The 18,990-nt window shown below is 38.4% G+C and overlaps 1 protein-coding gene across 9 annotated transcripts in view; it reads left to right on the top strand.

Annotated features, from left to right (window-relative positions):
- The window catches only part of ark2n (arkadia (rnf111) N-terminal like PKA signaling regulator 2n), an 84,256-nt gene that overhangs the window by 49,837 nt on the left and 15,429 nt on the right, over nt 1–18,990 (top strand). Inside the window, exon 3 of one of the 9 annotated variants that reach the window (XM_078417405.1) lies at nt 3,177–5,034. The exons of the other annotated variants lie outside the window; for them this stretch is intronic. Within the exon in view, the coding sequence (XP_078273531.1) occupies nt 3,177–3,640 (464 nt within the window). The 3' untranslated portion in view covers nt 3,641–5,034. Of the gene's footprint in view, nt 1–3,176; nt 5,035–18,990 lie in introns of those variants that run through there. 9 annotated transcript variants of the gene reach the window in all.

An 18,990-nucleotide genomic window follows, 5' to 3' on the forward strand; every position in this document is an offset into this window, starting at 1 on the left:
CTATGCAGAAAATGGCGGGATACGGATCATGTGCAGGCAGAGATTAACTGGACAATATATTCAGCATATTGTGGACAAAGGACCTGTTCCTGTGCTGTATTCTATGTAGATAGTCCCTCTTTTCCTGAAGAGAGGCAAGAGTGTACTACTGTGCCGAAAGCTATGGTGAATTTCATTTATATATATTGGATGGTATAACATGGTACAACTCGAATCAAATGTAAAGCCAGATGTTTTGAAATTTCTTGAAATGGTTGTACTAAAGGGCAAGTCATTCACTACTGTCTAACACATACTTTAATCGTTTGTTCCGCAAACAGGTTAACTTTAAAAGTCACAGAGTGCTGGATTAACTCAATGGGTCAGGCAGCATCTCTGGAGAACATGGATAGGTGCTGTTTTGAGTCGGGACCCATTTTCAGACAGATGAGGGGGGGGGGGGGGGGAGGGGGGGGGGGGGAGGGGGAGGGGGGGGGGAGGGGGAGGGAGGGGAGGGAGGGGAGGGGTCCAGTAGTAGATCCAGTTGGGCTTGCCAGACCAAGCGCACGTGTCTGGCGAAACCGTTGCCGAGTTCACACCTGGTCTTGCTGATGTATAGGACGCCACATCGGGACCACTGGATGCAGTATGTGAGGTTGGAGGAGGTGCATGCAAGCCTCTGTGCTGAGCTGGATAGACTTTTGTAGTTCCTGGTTGGAGGTGAGAGAGGATTTATAGGGACAGATGTTACATCTTCTGTGGTTGCAGGACCACAACTTTTTAGGAGTTGTGGAGGGAGCGGTCTCTGCGAGAAAGGGGTGGGGTGTGAAGATATGAGTGGTGGTGGGATCACGTATGAGATGATGGAAATGTCAGAGGATGATGTGTTGGATGCAGAGATGGGTGGGGTAAAATGTGAGGACCAGGGGAACTCTGGTAAACTTTACATTTTAAAGATACCAAGTAATGGTATTATCTAGAGTCAGTTTCATCAACAGAAATTTAATGTGCTCGTGTGACACTTCAAACATTTTTAGATTGTTAAATAGATATATTTTAAAAAATAGATTAGTCAGATATTTTTCTCTATCTTTCCAGCTCTTTACATAAAAGTTATGTTTTTATACCTGTAGATAAAAAAGAGATTCTGGATATGTAAAAGAAAGAGATGCCGTAGAGAAATAAATCCTCACAATGGCAGATTTATGATGGGAAAGGAAATCAGTATTTGATTTGCATCCAATAATTGAAGCTTGCAATAAAGTAAATTGTAAATTGGTGGTTAACCTGCAGTTTGCTGCTGACAGGATTGACGGTTTGGTGAATTCTAGTACAAAGAAAAAAATTCTAGACAGGTACTGGCAACTTAACTTAGTTTAATTTAGTTTATTGTCACTTGTATCAAGGTTTTTGTTGTATGCTATCCTGTCAGCGGAAAAACAATACATTATTAAATTGAGCTATTTACAGTGTGTAGATACATGATAAGGGAATAACGTTTAGTGCAAGGTAATGCCAGCAAAGTCCGATCAAGTATCGTCCGAGTGTCAACAAAGAGGTAAATAGTAGTTCAATACTACTCTGGTTGTGGTAGGATGATTCAGTTGCCTGAAAACAGCTGGGAAGAAACTGTCCCTGAGTCTGGAGGTGTGCGTTTTCACACACCTTTTGCCAGAGGGGAGATGAGGGAGCGGCCAGAGTGCGACTCATCCTTGATTATGCTGTTGGCCTTGCTGAGGCAGCATGAGGTATAAGTAGAGTCAATAGAAGGGAGGTTGGTTTGTGTGATGGTCTGAGCTGCGTCCACAATTTGCTGCAATTTCTTGCGGTCTTGGATGGAACTGTTCCCAAACCGATCTGTGACGGGGATGCCAGTCGTCATGTTGTAAAGATAATATTCATCTCAAGCGCAGACTCAGTGACCGTTTCACCGAACACTAACGATTGGTCCACCAAGACTTCCAGGATCTCCCAATTGCTAACCATTTAAACTCGCCTTCCCATTCACATACTGACTTTTCTGTCCATTGTCAGTGAAGCCACAGGCAGAATGGAGGAACAACGACTCGTATTCTGCTTTGGTAGTTTATAACCCAACGGTATGAACATTGAATTCTTCAATTTTAGGTAACTGCAAACTCTCCCTCTCCCTCTCCCCCTCTCTCCCCCCGTCTTTTGTCCACCATCTGCCCACCAAAACCTTCCTCACCTGTATCAAACTGTTACCTACTAGGCTTTGTCCCACCCCTCTCTCATCCACTTTCTATCCCCCGACCCCCCTCAAAATGAGTGAGAAGAAGGGTCCCGACCGGAAACGTCACTTACCCATGTTCTCTAGAGATGCTGCGTGACCCGCTGGGATACTCCAGCACTTTAACTTTATTTCTGCAGTTCCTGTGGCCCACTTCTTAACTTGATTCTTTTGTTTTAAAGTGCTTTGATTGTTTTTTTAAAAATGCCTATAACATTTGTGTCTTCAGTTTTTTAAACTGCTATACTTTTCCTTTGCCTTACATTGACAGGGACAACATAGTCCTTTGAATTTGTTTTTAATTCAGTGTTGGGATTTGCCAAATTTACTGAGTATTTCAAGAAATCAGAAGGTTATCGACATGGCAAAAATGTAGTAACTTAACTTATTTTTACTCTAATTTCATAGATCATTTAAATTTGTAAAGTACAAGGTTATTTAGTTTAACAAAACAGTACTTGTATTGTTAACATTCAATGCCAAAATTCAGCAGTGTTAAAACCAATTTGTTTTTCCACTGCAATTTAATTATTTAAAGTTTTTTTTTATAAAGTAATCTTTTTAATTCCAAGAAGCTAAAATTATTACATTTATTTTTTTTGTTTCTGGTGTTGGTTCTAGTTTTAGTCACACCTTGCATACAATTTTTTGTGGCGTTTTGAGACCCTAAATAAGAGGTGTAATGCAGTGGAAGTGGTTTTCCTTCTTGGGGGCAAGAGGCTTCGTGAGAATGGCCACGACATTATTTTTTTCTATTGTAGACATTTTTGATTAATGCAAAATTTGCTTAACAGGCATGCATCAATTATATCTGTATTGTAGTTATTCAAGTCTGTTATTTTAGAATGCTTTTTGATAAGGCTGACTGAAAGGGATCCTGTCTCTTTAAAAGGTAAAATGGGTGTGTTGTAACCGCTCTTATCAAATGGCCTCAATGTCTTTCAAGCTGCCAACACTCGTGCAGAGGGGTCTGCAGGCACTGCCACCCAAATGACCGGACTTCTGGACGGTGGGATCTCATGGGAGCGGAATTGTATCGGCAATGTCCTGGAGGAAGCAATGAACTGTTTTGCAGAGATGCAACGACAGACAGAGGAGAGATTTCGGATGTGGATGGAAAAGTTGACACGCTTGGACACGGATGAAGACGCAAAGCAGCAACCGAATCGACAGGAGCCTAAAATGCCAACAAGTGGCACGCCAGTGCTGCCTCCTAGTCAACCCAGCACATTTATGCATCTATCTAGCAATCATTCAAATCTACAACAGTCGCTTAACCCTTATATGAATAATCAGCCAAATGTCGACTGTACTCCAGCTTATCAAATGTCCTTCAACAACAATCCTGCAACTGCTTTTCAGGAGAATGGAAACTCCTCTGGTCATGATATCAATCACTCAAATGTTTGAAGCAATCAGATATATAAAGTATATACAATTAAACTCTCAGCCAAACAACTATTTGAGGAGAGATCTTTTGAATAAGATTTCTTAATATCATACACGAGCAGCAATGCAATTTTTATATACAGTATAGGAACTTCAGTGGCCAGGTTGTTAATCTCAATGACTGCTTGAAATAGAATTCTAAAGCCAAAAGTCACCATGATAACTATAACAACCTACCTCTGATTTTACCTTTGATCACATTGCAGGGCAGAAAAGCTTTTCTAATCATTAGTGTTTAATTGGCATATTGATTTAATTAACTTTAACAATTAGAAATTATCATTTAAAAATAGGAAAAAGTATTTTTACAATTTCAAGTAACTTGTTAATTACATGTTTCAGGTTGATACACCCGCATGTTTGTGAATCTGAGGCTATCCTAATTTGCAGCCAATGACTAAATCCCTATAATCATATGTTTGGGACACACGCGAAGGAATGTTTGCCAAAAGATGATTCATCTTTGCTGGTGTCAAAAATGTCTCCATTCTTCTGTACCTCTTCCTCTACATTTAGTCTAACAGATACTCCTGTCTTGCCCTTCAATTTCCCATCCTTTCTTTTTGGTCCTGTCCACTGCCTATCCCCGATGAAAAAAAATGACTAGTCTTTTTGTAAATTAATACCAAAAATCGTTTAATGCTTTAGTAGCTGTTTTGCATCTGTTAGGATAAGAATTGTTTATGCACATGTTTAAGCATGTTTATTATGATAACAAAGCAGAGCCTATGAAGCTCCCATCAATGGCACCAGCTTCCCATTTGCTTTCCATCTCTTCTGCATTTTGCATTTATTTCAGTACTCATTACTGACCAATTATAGAATTATTATTTTTTTCGGAGTGGGGCAGTGGAAATCCATCGGAGTGAAAAACTTGTACTTTGTTGCTTGCACTAAATACTTGCATGTGAAAGCAATTATGCATTGTAATCTGTAAAAATTCAGCTCTGATGGAATCGTATTGCAGAAGTAGAGTTTAATGCTTAGCTAGATATACATGTTCAGTGCAAACAACTTAGAGGAAGTATCCACCCCAATATCTATTCTGACTTCATACTCTTGCTATTACAAACAGAAATAACTGATTGCTCAGTTCAGAATCTTAAATGTTTTGGCTTGTGACATCTGAAATGATCAATTCCAATAAGAGTCATAATTTGTCTACCTGTAAGTAGCAGAAACCAACATAATGGCATGACTCGGGTTTAGAACACACTGACCCAGTCAGCAGCATGTTGATGCAAACCCCACCCTCCATTCTTTCCCACATCATCATTCATGCCCTGAATCTGTTGGTAAAACAGTTGACCAAATTGAGATCTCGTTGTGTCTTACTACCTGGACTTGAATGTCTATGTGTGCACAGTGATTTAAATCAACCCGGCCATGCAAGAAATGTTATGGCTCATTTGGAACAACTTTTATTTGCCCAAATATTTCAACTTGTCTTAATTTTTAAATCGTTCAAAAGCGCAATATAAATTGATCTGGTTGTAATTCATAGTGCATGGACAAATAAGGCTTTGTGGTTAAAGAACGGCCACCATTAAAAATATATTAAGCTTTTGATTTTTGAGACCCAACATATACTGAGCAATGTAATCTTAGTGGGCTAATTATGTCATTGAATTATACATTTTAGATTATATGGAGGAAGCTTCACGTGTTACTTCTCAAAATTTACAATTGCTTTTGATATATTATGATCTGGAATAGCCAGGATTATCTCCTTTACATCAGGATCAACAAAATGCGCTTGGTTACCCCAGTAAATGTGTTATTTGTCTGGCGTGATATTGACTAGCAAGATTTTGAACTTGATCCCTGGTCTGTACTGAGATAACTTCCACTCTGATTGGATTAGCAGGTAAGAATTCTAAGCACAAACATTTAAATAATTTAAGTGACAGGTAGAAACTTCAGGAGGTTTTTCTGCATGGATGGTTTACAATTGATCAAATTACTATTATTATCTGTTTTTATCTTGTGATCTCAGTTTAGATGGTAACATAATATTGCAATTGGTACTTTAATCCTCCCAGGCTAAGGAGCATGTATAGTCAGCTAAGGCTCTTGCTCAAGTGTTGTTGATTGATTTCCCCTTAAACGCACAAGAATTGTCACGTAAACACAGGATTAGGATTAACGATGTTTTTCAAGATTGCCTTGATTGGCTGCTGAAATATTGCAAGTAAAGAATGCCTCAGTGTATGAGATCTAAAAGTGCTGTCCCAAGCTTATCATTTACTTCAAAGACCAAACAAAAGAAACTAAGGGGAAAAAATCTCTTAATTGGTACAAGGATAACAATTTTAAAGCTCCTTAAATTGTGTATATTCTGCAATATAGACGTTGAAAGAAATTTGGGTCAGTACCTGCTGCTGTTCACTCCCCCCCCCCCCCCCCCCCCACCATGAAATTACCATAAAATTGTTGTAGATTTGCGTTATCCTGATGGGAATATCATTGGTATAATGAAAAACATATGTGAATTTTGCCCTTTTATTTGGAGATCTGCAGTGAATGTGTGCCATTCAATTAAACAATTATAGTTTTAAATAGCGAAAGATTAGGATTGACCACATTGAAAGCATGAAGCTTCCATATATGACATTTAAAAAAAAAAAACAATCCAAGGCATGTTCTTTCATTTTCAAATGCACTCACTGAAGTAATTTGAAGTTTAGAATTTATTTTTATATAAAATGACCATACATCAAACTACTTTAGTTTGTCCATTGCATGTGCTGATAAACCAAAGTTGAGACTGAAAAAACCCCTTCCTTTTTTGACAATTTCTTGGTTTAACATTTTTAGAAAACATTGCAACCAACACTTGTGAACTATTACGCATGCGTGTTTAATGTTCACTCGGGGATTGAAAGATCTGTGCTGATATATCTCTACAATGTAATGTGGCTTGGAATCACATCCTTGAGCACTGTGTCGGCTATTTACAACATACTATTTGGTATTAGGATTTGGAGAGAATATTTGGAACGTGTGTTTTGTGCTGGAAATGTCCCATGACAGATTTTGGGTGAGTAACTTGAGTAAGGTTTATTGTGGAAGAATGTGCCACTGACAAAAATTTGGAAAGATAGGAATGAAGGGAAAATTCTACTGGAAAATGGATAACAACAGGTACCTGAAATATGAAATAGAAACAGAAAATGCTGAAATACTCAATAGGTCAGCCACCACCTGTAGAATGAGGATCAGTTCTGATGAAAGATCACTGACCTGAAATATTAACTTTCTCTCAATGTTTTGCCTGACCAGAGTATTTTCAGCATTCTGTTTTTAATTCTGGAAACTGAGTTGTGCTCCTAGTTTTCAGAATTTGAGTTTTGTGCTATTAATGAGCTTCCAAAATTTACCTGCCGATATCTCATTTGTATTGGATATCTGACATTTGCACGTCTTTAGGTCTTCGTGGTCACATTGCTGTTTATGCTTGGAAATGCTATTTGATCAAAAATCCCTTGGGTATTAACTAAGATGTCACTGCAAACATATGTGCTATGTACTGATCATGTTTTCCATCGCCAAAAATCCAAGTCTGTTTTTTTTCCTTCCTACAGTATTTAGGAGGGTTAAACTTAACAGCATGTTAAAGGGAAAAGTTCAAATTAAACCTCAAGTTTTCCTCCACACTGAAATAAATGTAAGAATGACCCAATAGATGTTGAATTATTTCACCTCTTGCAGCTTATCATGTTTATTTATAGGCTGATTTTTTGTTCTGGAATTAGAAAGCTATTTTCTTATAAACTGGCACAATTTGGTCTGAAAATTCTGAAATAGAGTGAATTTTGGTCAGGGAAGGAACTGGCTACTTTTGTGTGTGCGCTGTGCAACAAAACTAAATTCAAAACTGACAGGGAATGTATTCCTTATTGGTGTATTGGAATGAATTTTAACTCTTGAACAAACTTAGTTTTCCTTGTTTGGGACTGAGCTTAATTGATGGACATCCAGAGCTCTTCATTATTTTGCTATGCCACAGATTGATGATGCATTTTGAAAAGTAACTGGTCTACTTTTAACGTTCTTTGTAATTTTAACAACGTTTATATTTCCACTTTGCCAGCCATCCAAACGGTTCATGACAAAGATGCAGATAAGTTAAAAGAGTTTGTTATTTTATTGCCAACTTTGAGGATGTTGAAGAATGGAATGGGGGGAGAAAAGGAAGTGATTTTTGTGCATGACCTCAATTATAGTCAGTGATTATTATTGGTTTCCCTTACCACAATTTGAAGATCTGGACTTGGACTCAATTTTAACCTGGAATTTATTATTTTGTGTGAGATAAGCATGTCTTATCCCAGACAAGTGAGAGAGGTTTTGGCAGTTTTTTTCATCCCCTTTCCTCCTCCCCATCAAAGTACATTTAGAATGTTGCAGAATAACAGCTTAGTTCTGTAGAATTCTGTGTTATAGTTGACAATGCTATGATTTGGAGAGTGCCACTAGTATTAAGGTTGTGATTCATGAAAAATCCAACATTGACTAGTATGCACAGATTGAGATCTATTCTCCTTCATGTGTCACTTTTCTCCAAGAATTGTTTTAAATTTCATGAATCTTTCTTGATTTTGACGATTTAATGGTTTGTGAGCGATCATAACACTCATTAAACTGTGGCTCACAAAAAATGAATGTAAGGTATCTCCAAAGATGAAATTCTTGAGCAGTTTTGGATAAAGCAGCTTAAATTGATCCATGGAAGTAGGGTTTCATTACTTCTGTTATTAAAGATGCTATTTACACTGTAACAGTGTTATTAGTATTACGCAACATCTGTGGACGCAAGTTATGACATTATTTACAGTACAATTTATTTTTTAAAAAGAACTGTACTAGAGGTGGACACAAGTAGCACAGTCTGTGATGTAATACTTTTTGAACTGGTGATTATAAAGCTTAGAAATTTTGTTTCTTATCAACAGAATTAGTTTTTCTCCAGTCATTTATATAGCTCTGAATGGGGACTGATAACAACCTCTGCCCATCACCCCAATTATAGATTGAATATGATCAGTTTTGGTATCCCATCGTTTCCTAGAGCATTAATAGAAGCTGGAATTGACCAAGTGCGTTCAATTCAGTAGGAACTTCCGCATCTAAACTAAGATTAAATTGTGTTTTTGAGAGAGGATGTTTGCCTCAGAACAGATAGGCTAGGTGTATTTGAAGATGTGACAATATTGGATTATTATTTTACATTAAATCTTAATGTAAATAGGGTCTGAAATAATCCCTTTTGAGGCTGCTCTGTCAAAAGGATCTGTGCAGATTCCCCACCTCAAGCCAAACTCAAGTTTCTCCAAATTTCTTGATTCCATTGCTCATCATTAAATGTGAATTGCAAGACTGACTTTAATAAATCTGAGGCACAGTAAAACATACTAGTGCATGACTGACAATGTTTCGCCTCAAACTTAATTTTCAGTGATAATGGCTGTAAACTTTTAAGTTAAAAATAGAGAAAAAAATCACACATTGCAGATGTTTCATTTTGCGCCACTGACTCCATGGTTAACGGAAATGGTTATGCACAGTCTCTTGCCCAGAGGACTTGGGTTTAAGGTGAAGGGGAAAAGATTTAATAGGAATCTGAGAGTGTATGGAACAAGCTGACAGAGGAGGTAGTTGAGGCTAGGACTATCCCAACGTTTAAGAAGCCATTGGGCAGGTACATGGATGGGACAGGTTTGGAGGGATATAGACCAAACGTAGGCAGGTGGGACTAGTGTAGCTGGAACATATTGGCCGGTGTTGGCCTGTTTCCATACTGTATCACTCTATGGCTGTATGTCTCTAAATTATTTGTTATTGTGTGCGAGTACCATTTCTTGTGCAGTATTAACATGACTACAAATAGGCTCTTTAACTTATTGTTCGAGTCATACAGTGTGGAAGCAGGCCCTTCGGCTCAACTTGCCCACGCCGGCCAATGTGCCCCATCTAATCTACACTAGTCCCACCTGTCTGCATTTGGCCCATATCCTTCTAAACCCTATTCTATCCATTTCCACCCTATCCAACTTATTGTTCTTGTATACTGTACCATTCTGGATAATCAATAGGACACTGGCAAATTTTCTTTAGTTTTAGAGATAAAGCATGGAAACAGGCCTACCGACTCCACACTGCATATGCTATACCACTTTCGCATCCAATCCTTACACATATGGGGCAATTTACAGAGGCAATTAACTTACAAACTTGCACATCTGTGGGATGTGTGAGGAAACCAGAGCACCCAGAGGAAACTTATGTGATCACAGAGAGAACATACAAACTGCACACAGACAGCTCTCGAAGTCAGGATCAAACCCACGTTTCTGGCATTTTGAGGCAGCAGCTTTACGAGCTGCTCCACTGCGCTGCCAGTTTTACATGACCTAATCACTTTCGGTTTTAGTTATTCTCTGGTTAAATTCACTGAAGCTTTTGTGTTTATGGACTTTCGGGGTTAGATGGGGGTGATGATTGGTGATGAAAAAATAGGGATTTTGTTTAGCCTATTGAATTGTCAGCAATCAACTGGGGCATTAGCGATACAAACTTAAGCAATTGGTTGTCTTAGAAATATGTAGAAATATCTTAATATTTAAAGAAACAAGGTTTTTGTGAATTAGTTTATGTATTCAGAATGTTATAATCCAGTTTTAGTGTATGTTTAATTATTTGTTTCCATTTGAGCAATGGAGTGTGATCCAACTCTTTTTCCTTGTGCCTATTAGTATATTTTGAAGCACCTATCAAATTATTTAATTGTAGAATTCATGGATCTGATTATAAATAAAGGATCAAACATTCAGTCAGTTAGTTATGTGTACAAAGGAGCTGCAAGTGTTGGTTTAAACCGATGATAAGCTGGAGTAAATGGGCAGCATCTCTGGAGAGAAGAAATTGGTGACGTTTTGGGTCGAGACCCTTCAGACTGTTTAGGGATAAGGAAAACGAGAGATATAGATGGTGATGTGGAGAGATAAAGAACGATGAATTAAAGATATGCAAAAAAGTAACGATGATAAAGGAAACAGGCCATTGTAAGCTGTTCGTAGGGTGAAAATGAGAAGCTAATGCAACTTGGGTTGGAGAGGGATAGAGAGAGAGGGAATCTGAAGTGAGAGAAATCAATATTCATACCACCGGGCTGCCTAAGCAAATTATAAGATGCTGTTCCTCCAATTTAAGTTTAGCTTCACTCTGACAATGGAGGAGACCGAGGACAGAAAGGTCTGTGTAGGAATGGGAAGGAGAATTAAAGTGTCCAGCAACTGGGAGATCAGGTTTGTTCACGTGATTCACGTGGGCTGAGCGAAGGTGTTCCGCGAAATTATAGCCCAGTCTGCGTTTGGTCTCACCGATGTATAACAGTCCACATCTTGAACAACGGATACAATAGATGAGGTTGGAGGAGATGCAAGTGAACCTCTTCCCCCCCTTAAAGGACTGTTGGGGTCTCTGAACAGAGTCAAGGGAGGAGGTTTTGCGACAGGTGTTGCATCTTCTGTGGTTTCAGGGGAAGGTGCCCTGGGAGGGGGTGGTTTGGGTGGGAAGGGATGAGTTAACCAGGGAGTTGTGGAGGGAACGGTCTCTGCGGAAGGCAGAAAGGGGTAGAGATGGGAAAATGTGGCTAGTGGTCGCCCCCAAATTTTAGATTTATTTTTAATTGTACAATCTACTTTGAAAGATAATTTTGCATCTTGGAGTCAGGGTTCTACAGCACAGAAGCAGCTGGCTTCCAGCTGCTTCCGTGCTTAGGCCCACATGTAGTCCTACATGTCTCCATTTGGCTCATAGCTCTCTAAACTCTTCCTATCTATATATCTGTCCATATGTCTTTATAAAAGTCAAAATTGTATTCACTTCTATAGCTTCCTGCCAGCTCATTCCAGATAGATTGCCATTTGCGTGTAAAAATTCCCCACGATGCCATCTTGTATCTCTTCTGTCCCACTATAAATGTCTGCCCTCTAGTTTTATAATACTCTACCCTGGGAAGTCTGAGCGTTCACTTTCTCCATGTCCTTTGTGATCTTGTACAACTCAATAAGGTTACCCTCGGCCTCCGGCGTTCCGAAGAATAAAGTCCCAGCTTATCCAATCTCTCCCTAGACCTCAAGCCACGATAACCTTTTGGTGAATCTTTTCTGCATCCTTTTCCGCTTAATGACATCCTTACTATAGCTGGGTGCCTAGAATTGCACACCGTACAAGTGTGGTCTTGACATCGACTTGTACATGTGTATCGTGATGTCCCAACTTTTGTACTCAATATCTTTCCCTATGAAGGCAAGCATGTCACACACCTTCACAACACTGTCCATATAATTTGCACTTTCAGGGAACCATGCACCTGTACTCACAGATTGCTCTTTTCTGCAACATTCTCCAGGGCCCTTCCATTTACTGTGCAAGTCCTTCCCTGGTTTCGCATACCACAGTTCAACACCTTGCTTGTCAGAGTTAAATAGCATTTGCCGTTCCCTGGCCACCTTCCCATTGATCTAGATTCTGATGTAAACTTGGACATCGTCCCTGTCCATTATTCCACCAATTTTAGTATCATCTGCAAATTTACTTACAATGTGAAATACATTGTCATCCAATTCATTAATGTAGATAACAAACAGTGGGCCTAACCTCCGCAGCAATCCACTGGTCACAGGCCTCCAGTCATAAAGACAAACTCACTTTTTAATAGCATGTTTCCCCATATTCTTTAGTCTTGAGAATTTGTTTTGTAAATACTAGCTGTATGTGCTTTTTTAAGATGAGTGCTTAGTTAATTTTTAATTAAAAAATGATATCTTTCTCAGACTAATTATCAGTTTTTAATAGGATGTGTAGGAAAATAACTGCAGATGCTGGTTCAAATCGAAGGTAGACATAAAATGCTGGAGTAACTCAGCGGGTCAGGCAGCATCTCAGGAAAGAAAGGATTGGGTGACATTTTGGGCTGAGACTTTTCAGACTGGTGTCAGGGGAGGGGGCGGGACAAAGAAAGGATGTAGTTGGAGACAGGAAGACAGTGGGAGAACTGGGAAGGAGGAGGGGAAAGAGAGGGACAGAGGAACTATCTGAAGTTGGAGAAAATGTTCATACCGCTGGGGTGTAAACTGCCCAAGTGAAATATGAGATGCTTCTTCTCCAATTTGCGCTGGGCCTCACCATGACAATGGTGGCCCATGACAGAAAGGTCAGAGTGGGAGGGGGAGTTGAAGTGCTGAGCCACCGGGAGATCAGGTTTGTTAAGGCGGACTGAGCGAAGGTGTTGAGCGAAACGATCGCCAAGCCTGCGTTTGGTCTCGCCGATGTAGAGAAGTTGACATCTGGAACAGTGGATACAATAGATAAGGTTGGAGGAGGTGCAGGTGAACCTCTGCCTCACCTGGAAAGACTGGGTCCTTGGATGGAGTCGAGGGGTGGAGGTAAAGGGACAGGTGTTGCATCTCCTGCGGTTGCAGGAGAAAGTACCTGGGGAGGGGGTGGTTTGGATGAGAAGGGACGAGTGGACCAGGGAGTTATGGAGGGAACGGTCTCTGCGGAATGCAGAAAGGGGTGGAGATGGGAAGATGTGGCCAGTAGTGGGATCCCGTTGGAGGTGATGGAAATGTTGGAGGATAATTTGTTTTATAAGACGGCTGATGGGGTGGAAGGTGAGTACAAGAGGGATTCTATCCTTGTTACAAATGAGGAGAGGGGGAGCAAGAGCGCTGCGTGATATAGAGGAGATCCTAGTGAGAGCCTCATCTATAATGGAAGAGGGGAACCCTCGTTTCCTAAAGAATGAGGACATCTCTGATGCCAGAGTATGAAACACCTCATCCTGGACGCATCCCAACATCTACTACAAACCTACTGACTCCCACAGCTATCTTGACTACACTTCTTCCCACCCCGTTTTCTGTAAAAACTCTATCCCCTATTCCCAATTGCTCCGTCTATGCCGCATCTTAAAATCAGAGTACTTTATCACGATGAATAGTGAGATCAGTGTCTTGAGTTTGGGGATCGTAAGGTCTTCATCCCTTCCCGTGGCATACAAAATGCCATTAGTTGTGGAATTGGGTAGATGTAGGAACTTTTTAATGATATGTCTGTCTGAATTGTCTAGACTGACTAATGTATTCTGGGAGTATTCAAGGAAGTAGTAAAATCAAGGACTGAAATGGATTTTAAAAAGCTCAACTTTCTTGTACAACTTAAGTCGTGCCCTCTGAATGCCATTTTCCCCATTCCTCGATTTTTACCACTCCAGGCCCCTGTAGAGCAACCATCCCAGGGGCCTGTCAAGGCGCCCGAATAATCCTCAGTCACCCGGGTTGAGAAACTTAACACTGTTTATTTAAAGATCACTTAACGGCAGTGTTAAAAATGAAACACTTGTTTTACAACATCATGTACAAGGCGGCAGTTTCATTGAGATTAACCTTAATCTTCTGCAGAAATTTTCTAGGACGTTGAGGATTTTTGACATTCCCTTAAGAGAGTCACTCATAAAGGCAATGTCATTGGTAAAGGCGAGAGTGGTGCAGAATGTATCTTTGATACCAAAGTAAAACACCAAGCCATCCTTCTCCAATGAACTGGAGTATGTCCATTATGATGCCAAAACAGATTAGGGAAAGGAAGTCTCCCCGCTTTACCCACTTCTACATAAAAATGTAGGTATCAGGATACAAGTCCTTGATGATGTTCACTAAATAGGTGTCAATCCCGATACGGTCCAAAGCTTTAATAATAAACTTATGGCAAATGGAGTCAAGCTTTTGCTAAATCAATAAATATTATCGCCTGGTCTTTATGATTCCTCTTGACGTCTTTTGTCATATTATTTAATATAGCAATATTTTGGTTGCATCAGAGAGTGGCTTGATAAATCGCTTCTGTCACTCATTGAGAGTGATTGAATTGGACAATCGTTGAGCAAATAATTTAGTATAGATCCTCAACATAATCGATCTGATTGTGATTGGACGCCAATTATCAATCGATTTCAATTTCTCTGCATCATCAGATGTAGGAGTGAGAACTGCCCGGCTGTTCTCAAACCTGAACACACTAGTCCAAATGTGGCCTCACCAACGTCTTGTACAACTGTAACATCAATTCCCAATTATTATATTCAATACCTTGACTGATGAAGGCAAATGTATCGAAAGTTTCTTGACCACCTTATCTATCTGTTATGCCACTTTCAAGGAACTATGTACCTACCCTCCTAATAACCCTCTGTTCTGCAACACTCCCCAAAACCCTGCCATTCACTGTGAAGGTCCTGGTCTGGCTTGAATTCCCAAAATGCAACAGCTCGCACTTATCTGCATTAAACTGCATTAACCATTCCTCAACCCACTTGCCGAACTGATCAAGGTTACATCTCACCAAGATCGAAATAGGATCACTGAATGAAAATTAATTTAATTTCATTTCAGATCTGAATTAAACTAACTTTGCAGTGGGTTCTTAATTTTCATTATTTAAGTGGGAGTAAAATTGGAAAGTCAAATGTTTGTGCACATTTTAATGAGTATATTGGTTTAGATTAATATTCATCAGTGAAAATATTCTTAACAATAACGCTGCGTTTAAGGTGTTTTTCTTCTTAATGATTTGCAAAGCATTAAATGGATTAAACGAGTCACAATTCACAATTTTGTTAAACTGAGGGTGAAGGATTATTTGCAAGATCACAGGCATTGCATGATTTGCAGTACCAGTCATCCAGTGTTGTTGCTTGTGCCCACCTTTTTTTTAAGGATTTGCTTTTGCAATGCCTTACTTATCTTATGTATCGATATTGTTTGCTAAGTACTGTATTGCCCAAATCCCTGTAAAATCAATAAATGTAAAATAACTGCAATATTAATGAAAATAAATTGTTCAGAGTAAAGATTCCTTTTGGCTTTGTCTGTTCAAGTTTTCAGAATACATCGTTGGCTTGGCTGGCTTAAAAAAACCTCTTCATCTCACTTTCCGCCTTAAGATTTGTTTGCTTGAATATTGTCATGGAATTCCTTGCATTTAATTGTTTTTCTTTGTCAGAGGTGGTACAGCTAAATTTGTAATAATTATCTTTAAATTTAAAAAGCTGTTTTGGCTAAAGGTACCAACATGACCCTTGATGTTCAAGGACATAAGTTTTCAAAAATTAATGGGGAATCCATTCCCCTTGGCTCTGACAAATGGAACCTTTTAAATTTGATGGTTAAAAATATACAAGTGGTTAGTGAACCATGAATGTTGCTGTAATCATTCACATAAAATTTAGTATTTTGTAAAGCTGTATGCATTTTACCCCCTCCATTGCAGTAGGCAATTATGCCTCAATCCTGAAGGGAAAGCACTGACCACAGGCAAAGGTGTACTAAGCTTTAAATCGGTTGGCTCTTGTTTCTAGTTAACCCACTAAAGAATTTAATATAATAGTTGAATGTATATTGGTTAGCCCAACCTGTATTAAATGTATAGTTATTACCCTGAGCAGTGCTGCTCAATAGATGGCTTTGTATTGCTTCTCATGCCTCTTCAACCCCCCTCCCCCATAGTTTCTCTATTTATTACCCTTAGTTACCTAATTTGCAGCAGTTAAAACAAAGACGATGTTTGGTGTTTCCCCTTATTTTTTAATTTTTTCTAATCAATCCTTCCATTGCCATCAGGAAATGGGAGGAATAAGTGAACTGAGTTTGACTTGATAGCCACGGATAGTCAGTCTCTCCTGTTGAGTTTCCTACATTCATTGTGTAGTTTTAATGCTTTTAATCAGTGAGGTTTAGGATTATTGCTCGTAACCTTATTGCTCCCTGTAAAATGTTCAGACTTTGTTGGATGGAAAGGGACAATGGTTAACAATGTAATTTATACCAGTCCAGTACTAATTTAAGGAAAGATTTATGACTCAGTGATATGAGAAGATAAAAAAAGGGTGTTATTATAATGGAGGTCTTAAAACTTTAATGTGACAGATAATACCACCTCCCACAGATGCAATAAATTTATGTATCAGTGCAAGAGGCGGTCATTGAAGTATTTTTCAGAAAATAATCATTTTAGCTATTGACGTTACACGTTGAAAACACAGCTTTTCCATTGTTATGACCAACTAAGTTACAGTAAAAATGTGAATCAAGGACAAATAGTAAAATACATTTATTCAATGAGCATCATCGCAAATTTGTTCAAACAACTACTATTCCATTTTATATACATAATTTGTAAAAAAATAAGTACTCTTTTAAGGGCCATCTTTTACCCTCAACAAGATGTGTACATTGAGGCCTTCGTGAAATTTAATTTCAAAATTAGTTTTTTACATTTTATTATTACACTCATATTCAGAAGGAATCCAATTCTTCAATTTTGGAATTTATTACTCCTTATCCTGTGAAAGCACTTGTATAAGTTGCACTTGTATAAGCTATTGAAAATATCATGAAAATTGGATCAGTATGTTTCGCCATTATGTTTATACAGTATCTATACCTTGCACAATCTTTTAAACTAAAACTTAAAATTTCGCAAAGAACAATAGAGATTGACAATTATGAACATTGTTTTCATTTTCAAGGAGTTTTGTTACGAAGGAAAGGCTATTAGAAATGTTGGCTAAAATCACAGTGCAATTTACTTTTGAAAAAACCTTTGGATCTGAATGGCTGTTTAGTTTTTGACAATATTTTTAATGTAAAAGACTTTGGAAACTGCACTACCAAGCCCATATCAGGATAAATAATTATCCTCCATACCATCATCCCTGGATAAAAGCATTTTAATCCCTCTTATGCTGTCTCAGAATACCGTGGTCCTTTCCCTCGTAGTGATCTGCACTAAAGCAGTACGTTTCTTAAGCTTGATGACGTGTTGTTTGGTAACATGAAGATGCAGGACCACGGCTACAGAAATAACCAGATGTGCCTGTACTTTCTGAATCTGAAGAATGGAAATGTTTCCCAAACATGTTTTAAAGGGGTAGGTGCTAAGCTATTTATATTTGCATGTTCGTACTACCAATTAATGTTGCATGTGTTTGTTCCATATATTAATTGTCATTGTATAAATATTGGCTGGGAGAAAGTCTCTGAAGCTTGGTCAGTCAGTGTTAATTTGCTTCGTTCTGCACCAAGAGATGTGATTATTTGATGGATTACATAATCTTATATTTTATAATGAGTAACATATATTTTCAGTTATTTTTCTAAAATTCTAATAACAGCTCAAACAAGCAGGTTGATTCAGTTAAGTGTGTAACATTCCTCAGAAAATGTGCACATGTTTGGTACTTGCAGTGAAAATGAAAGGAAATACTATGTGACATTATGGTTCAATCACCTTTACTTTCTTGTTTGAGTATGATATACAATTTTTTCCTCAAAATTATATTTTTGAATGCAATATACCCTTGGTCAATAATTTACTACAATAAAAATACTGAATAATATTTCAAAAAAGAAAAAAATTGGGTGCTTTTAAAATACTTTTGTTGGAAAGCCAACATTAGACGTGAATATTTTTAGGATCTGTTTTGCTATCCACACACAATTGAATAACCTGCTTGTACCAACTGCCTCGGGTTGTAGATGGAGAATGGCCTCTGAGGCGAGTATTAAAGAGCTGTTTAAGTCCTTTTAACTAACTTAGTTGTCACTTCTCTAGTTGGATGAAATTGGGGAAGCTATTTCTGCCAGCATGTATTCACAGCTATCTGCATCATTGTTCTTCAAAGCACGTCATAATAATGTTTCTATTCCGATCATTTTTCAGTTTCAGTGTTGGAATCAATTTGCATGTCTGCATTTGTGGTTTTTGGAGATCCACCTGTGAATATGAATGTAGTATGTGAACCTGTGGCATTGCTGGAATCTTTCGTAAAATCAATTCCATTCTATTAATTTCGTGTGATTTAGTATATTCTTGTTAGGTGTGAAAAACCCATCTTCACCAGATAGTTTCCTTTTCTGGGGGAATTGCAGCAAAGGTGAGGTTTATTCGGTTGAGAAAAATACATCCATATAATTTAAAATAAGCCTCTTGTAATTAGGTCTAAACTGTACATTCATGAAAAGCTCTGGTTCATATATCATTGCTTACTTTTGAATGACTGATTGGCAAAAAGATAGGAAGCAAGTGCGCAATTGAATAAATGTGGACAGTACTGTATGTGCCATAGATTTTGTAATTTGATAGGACTAGACTTGTGATAGTTGTATCATTCATCAAAATCATTTTCCAGTTCAGTGGTTTTTACCTCATTCTTCTCTCTGTACTCTTTTTGGAAAAGTTTTACT

The sequence above is a fragment of the Rhinoraja longicauda genome, chromosome 1 (genome assembly GCF_053455715.1).
Source record: "Rhinoraja longicauda isolate Sanriku21f chromosome 1, sRhiLon1.1, whole genome shotgun sequence".
Taxonomy (NCBI): Eukaryota; Metazoa; Chordata; class Chondrichthyes; order Rajiformes; family Arhynchobatidae; genus Rhinoraja; species Rhinoraja longicauda.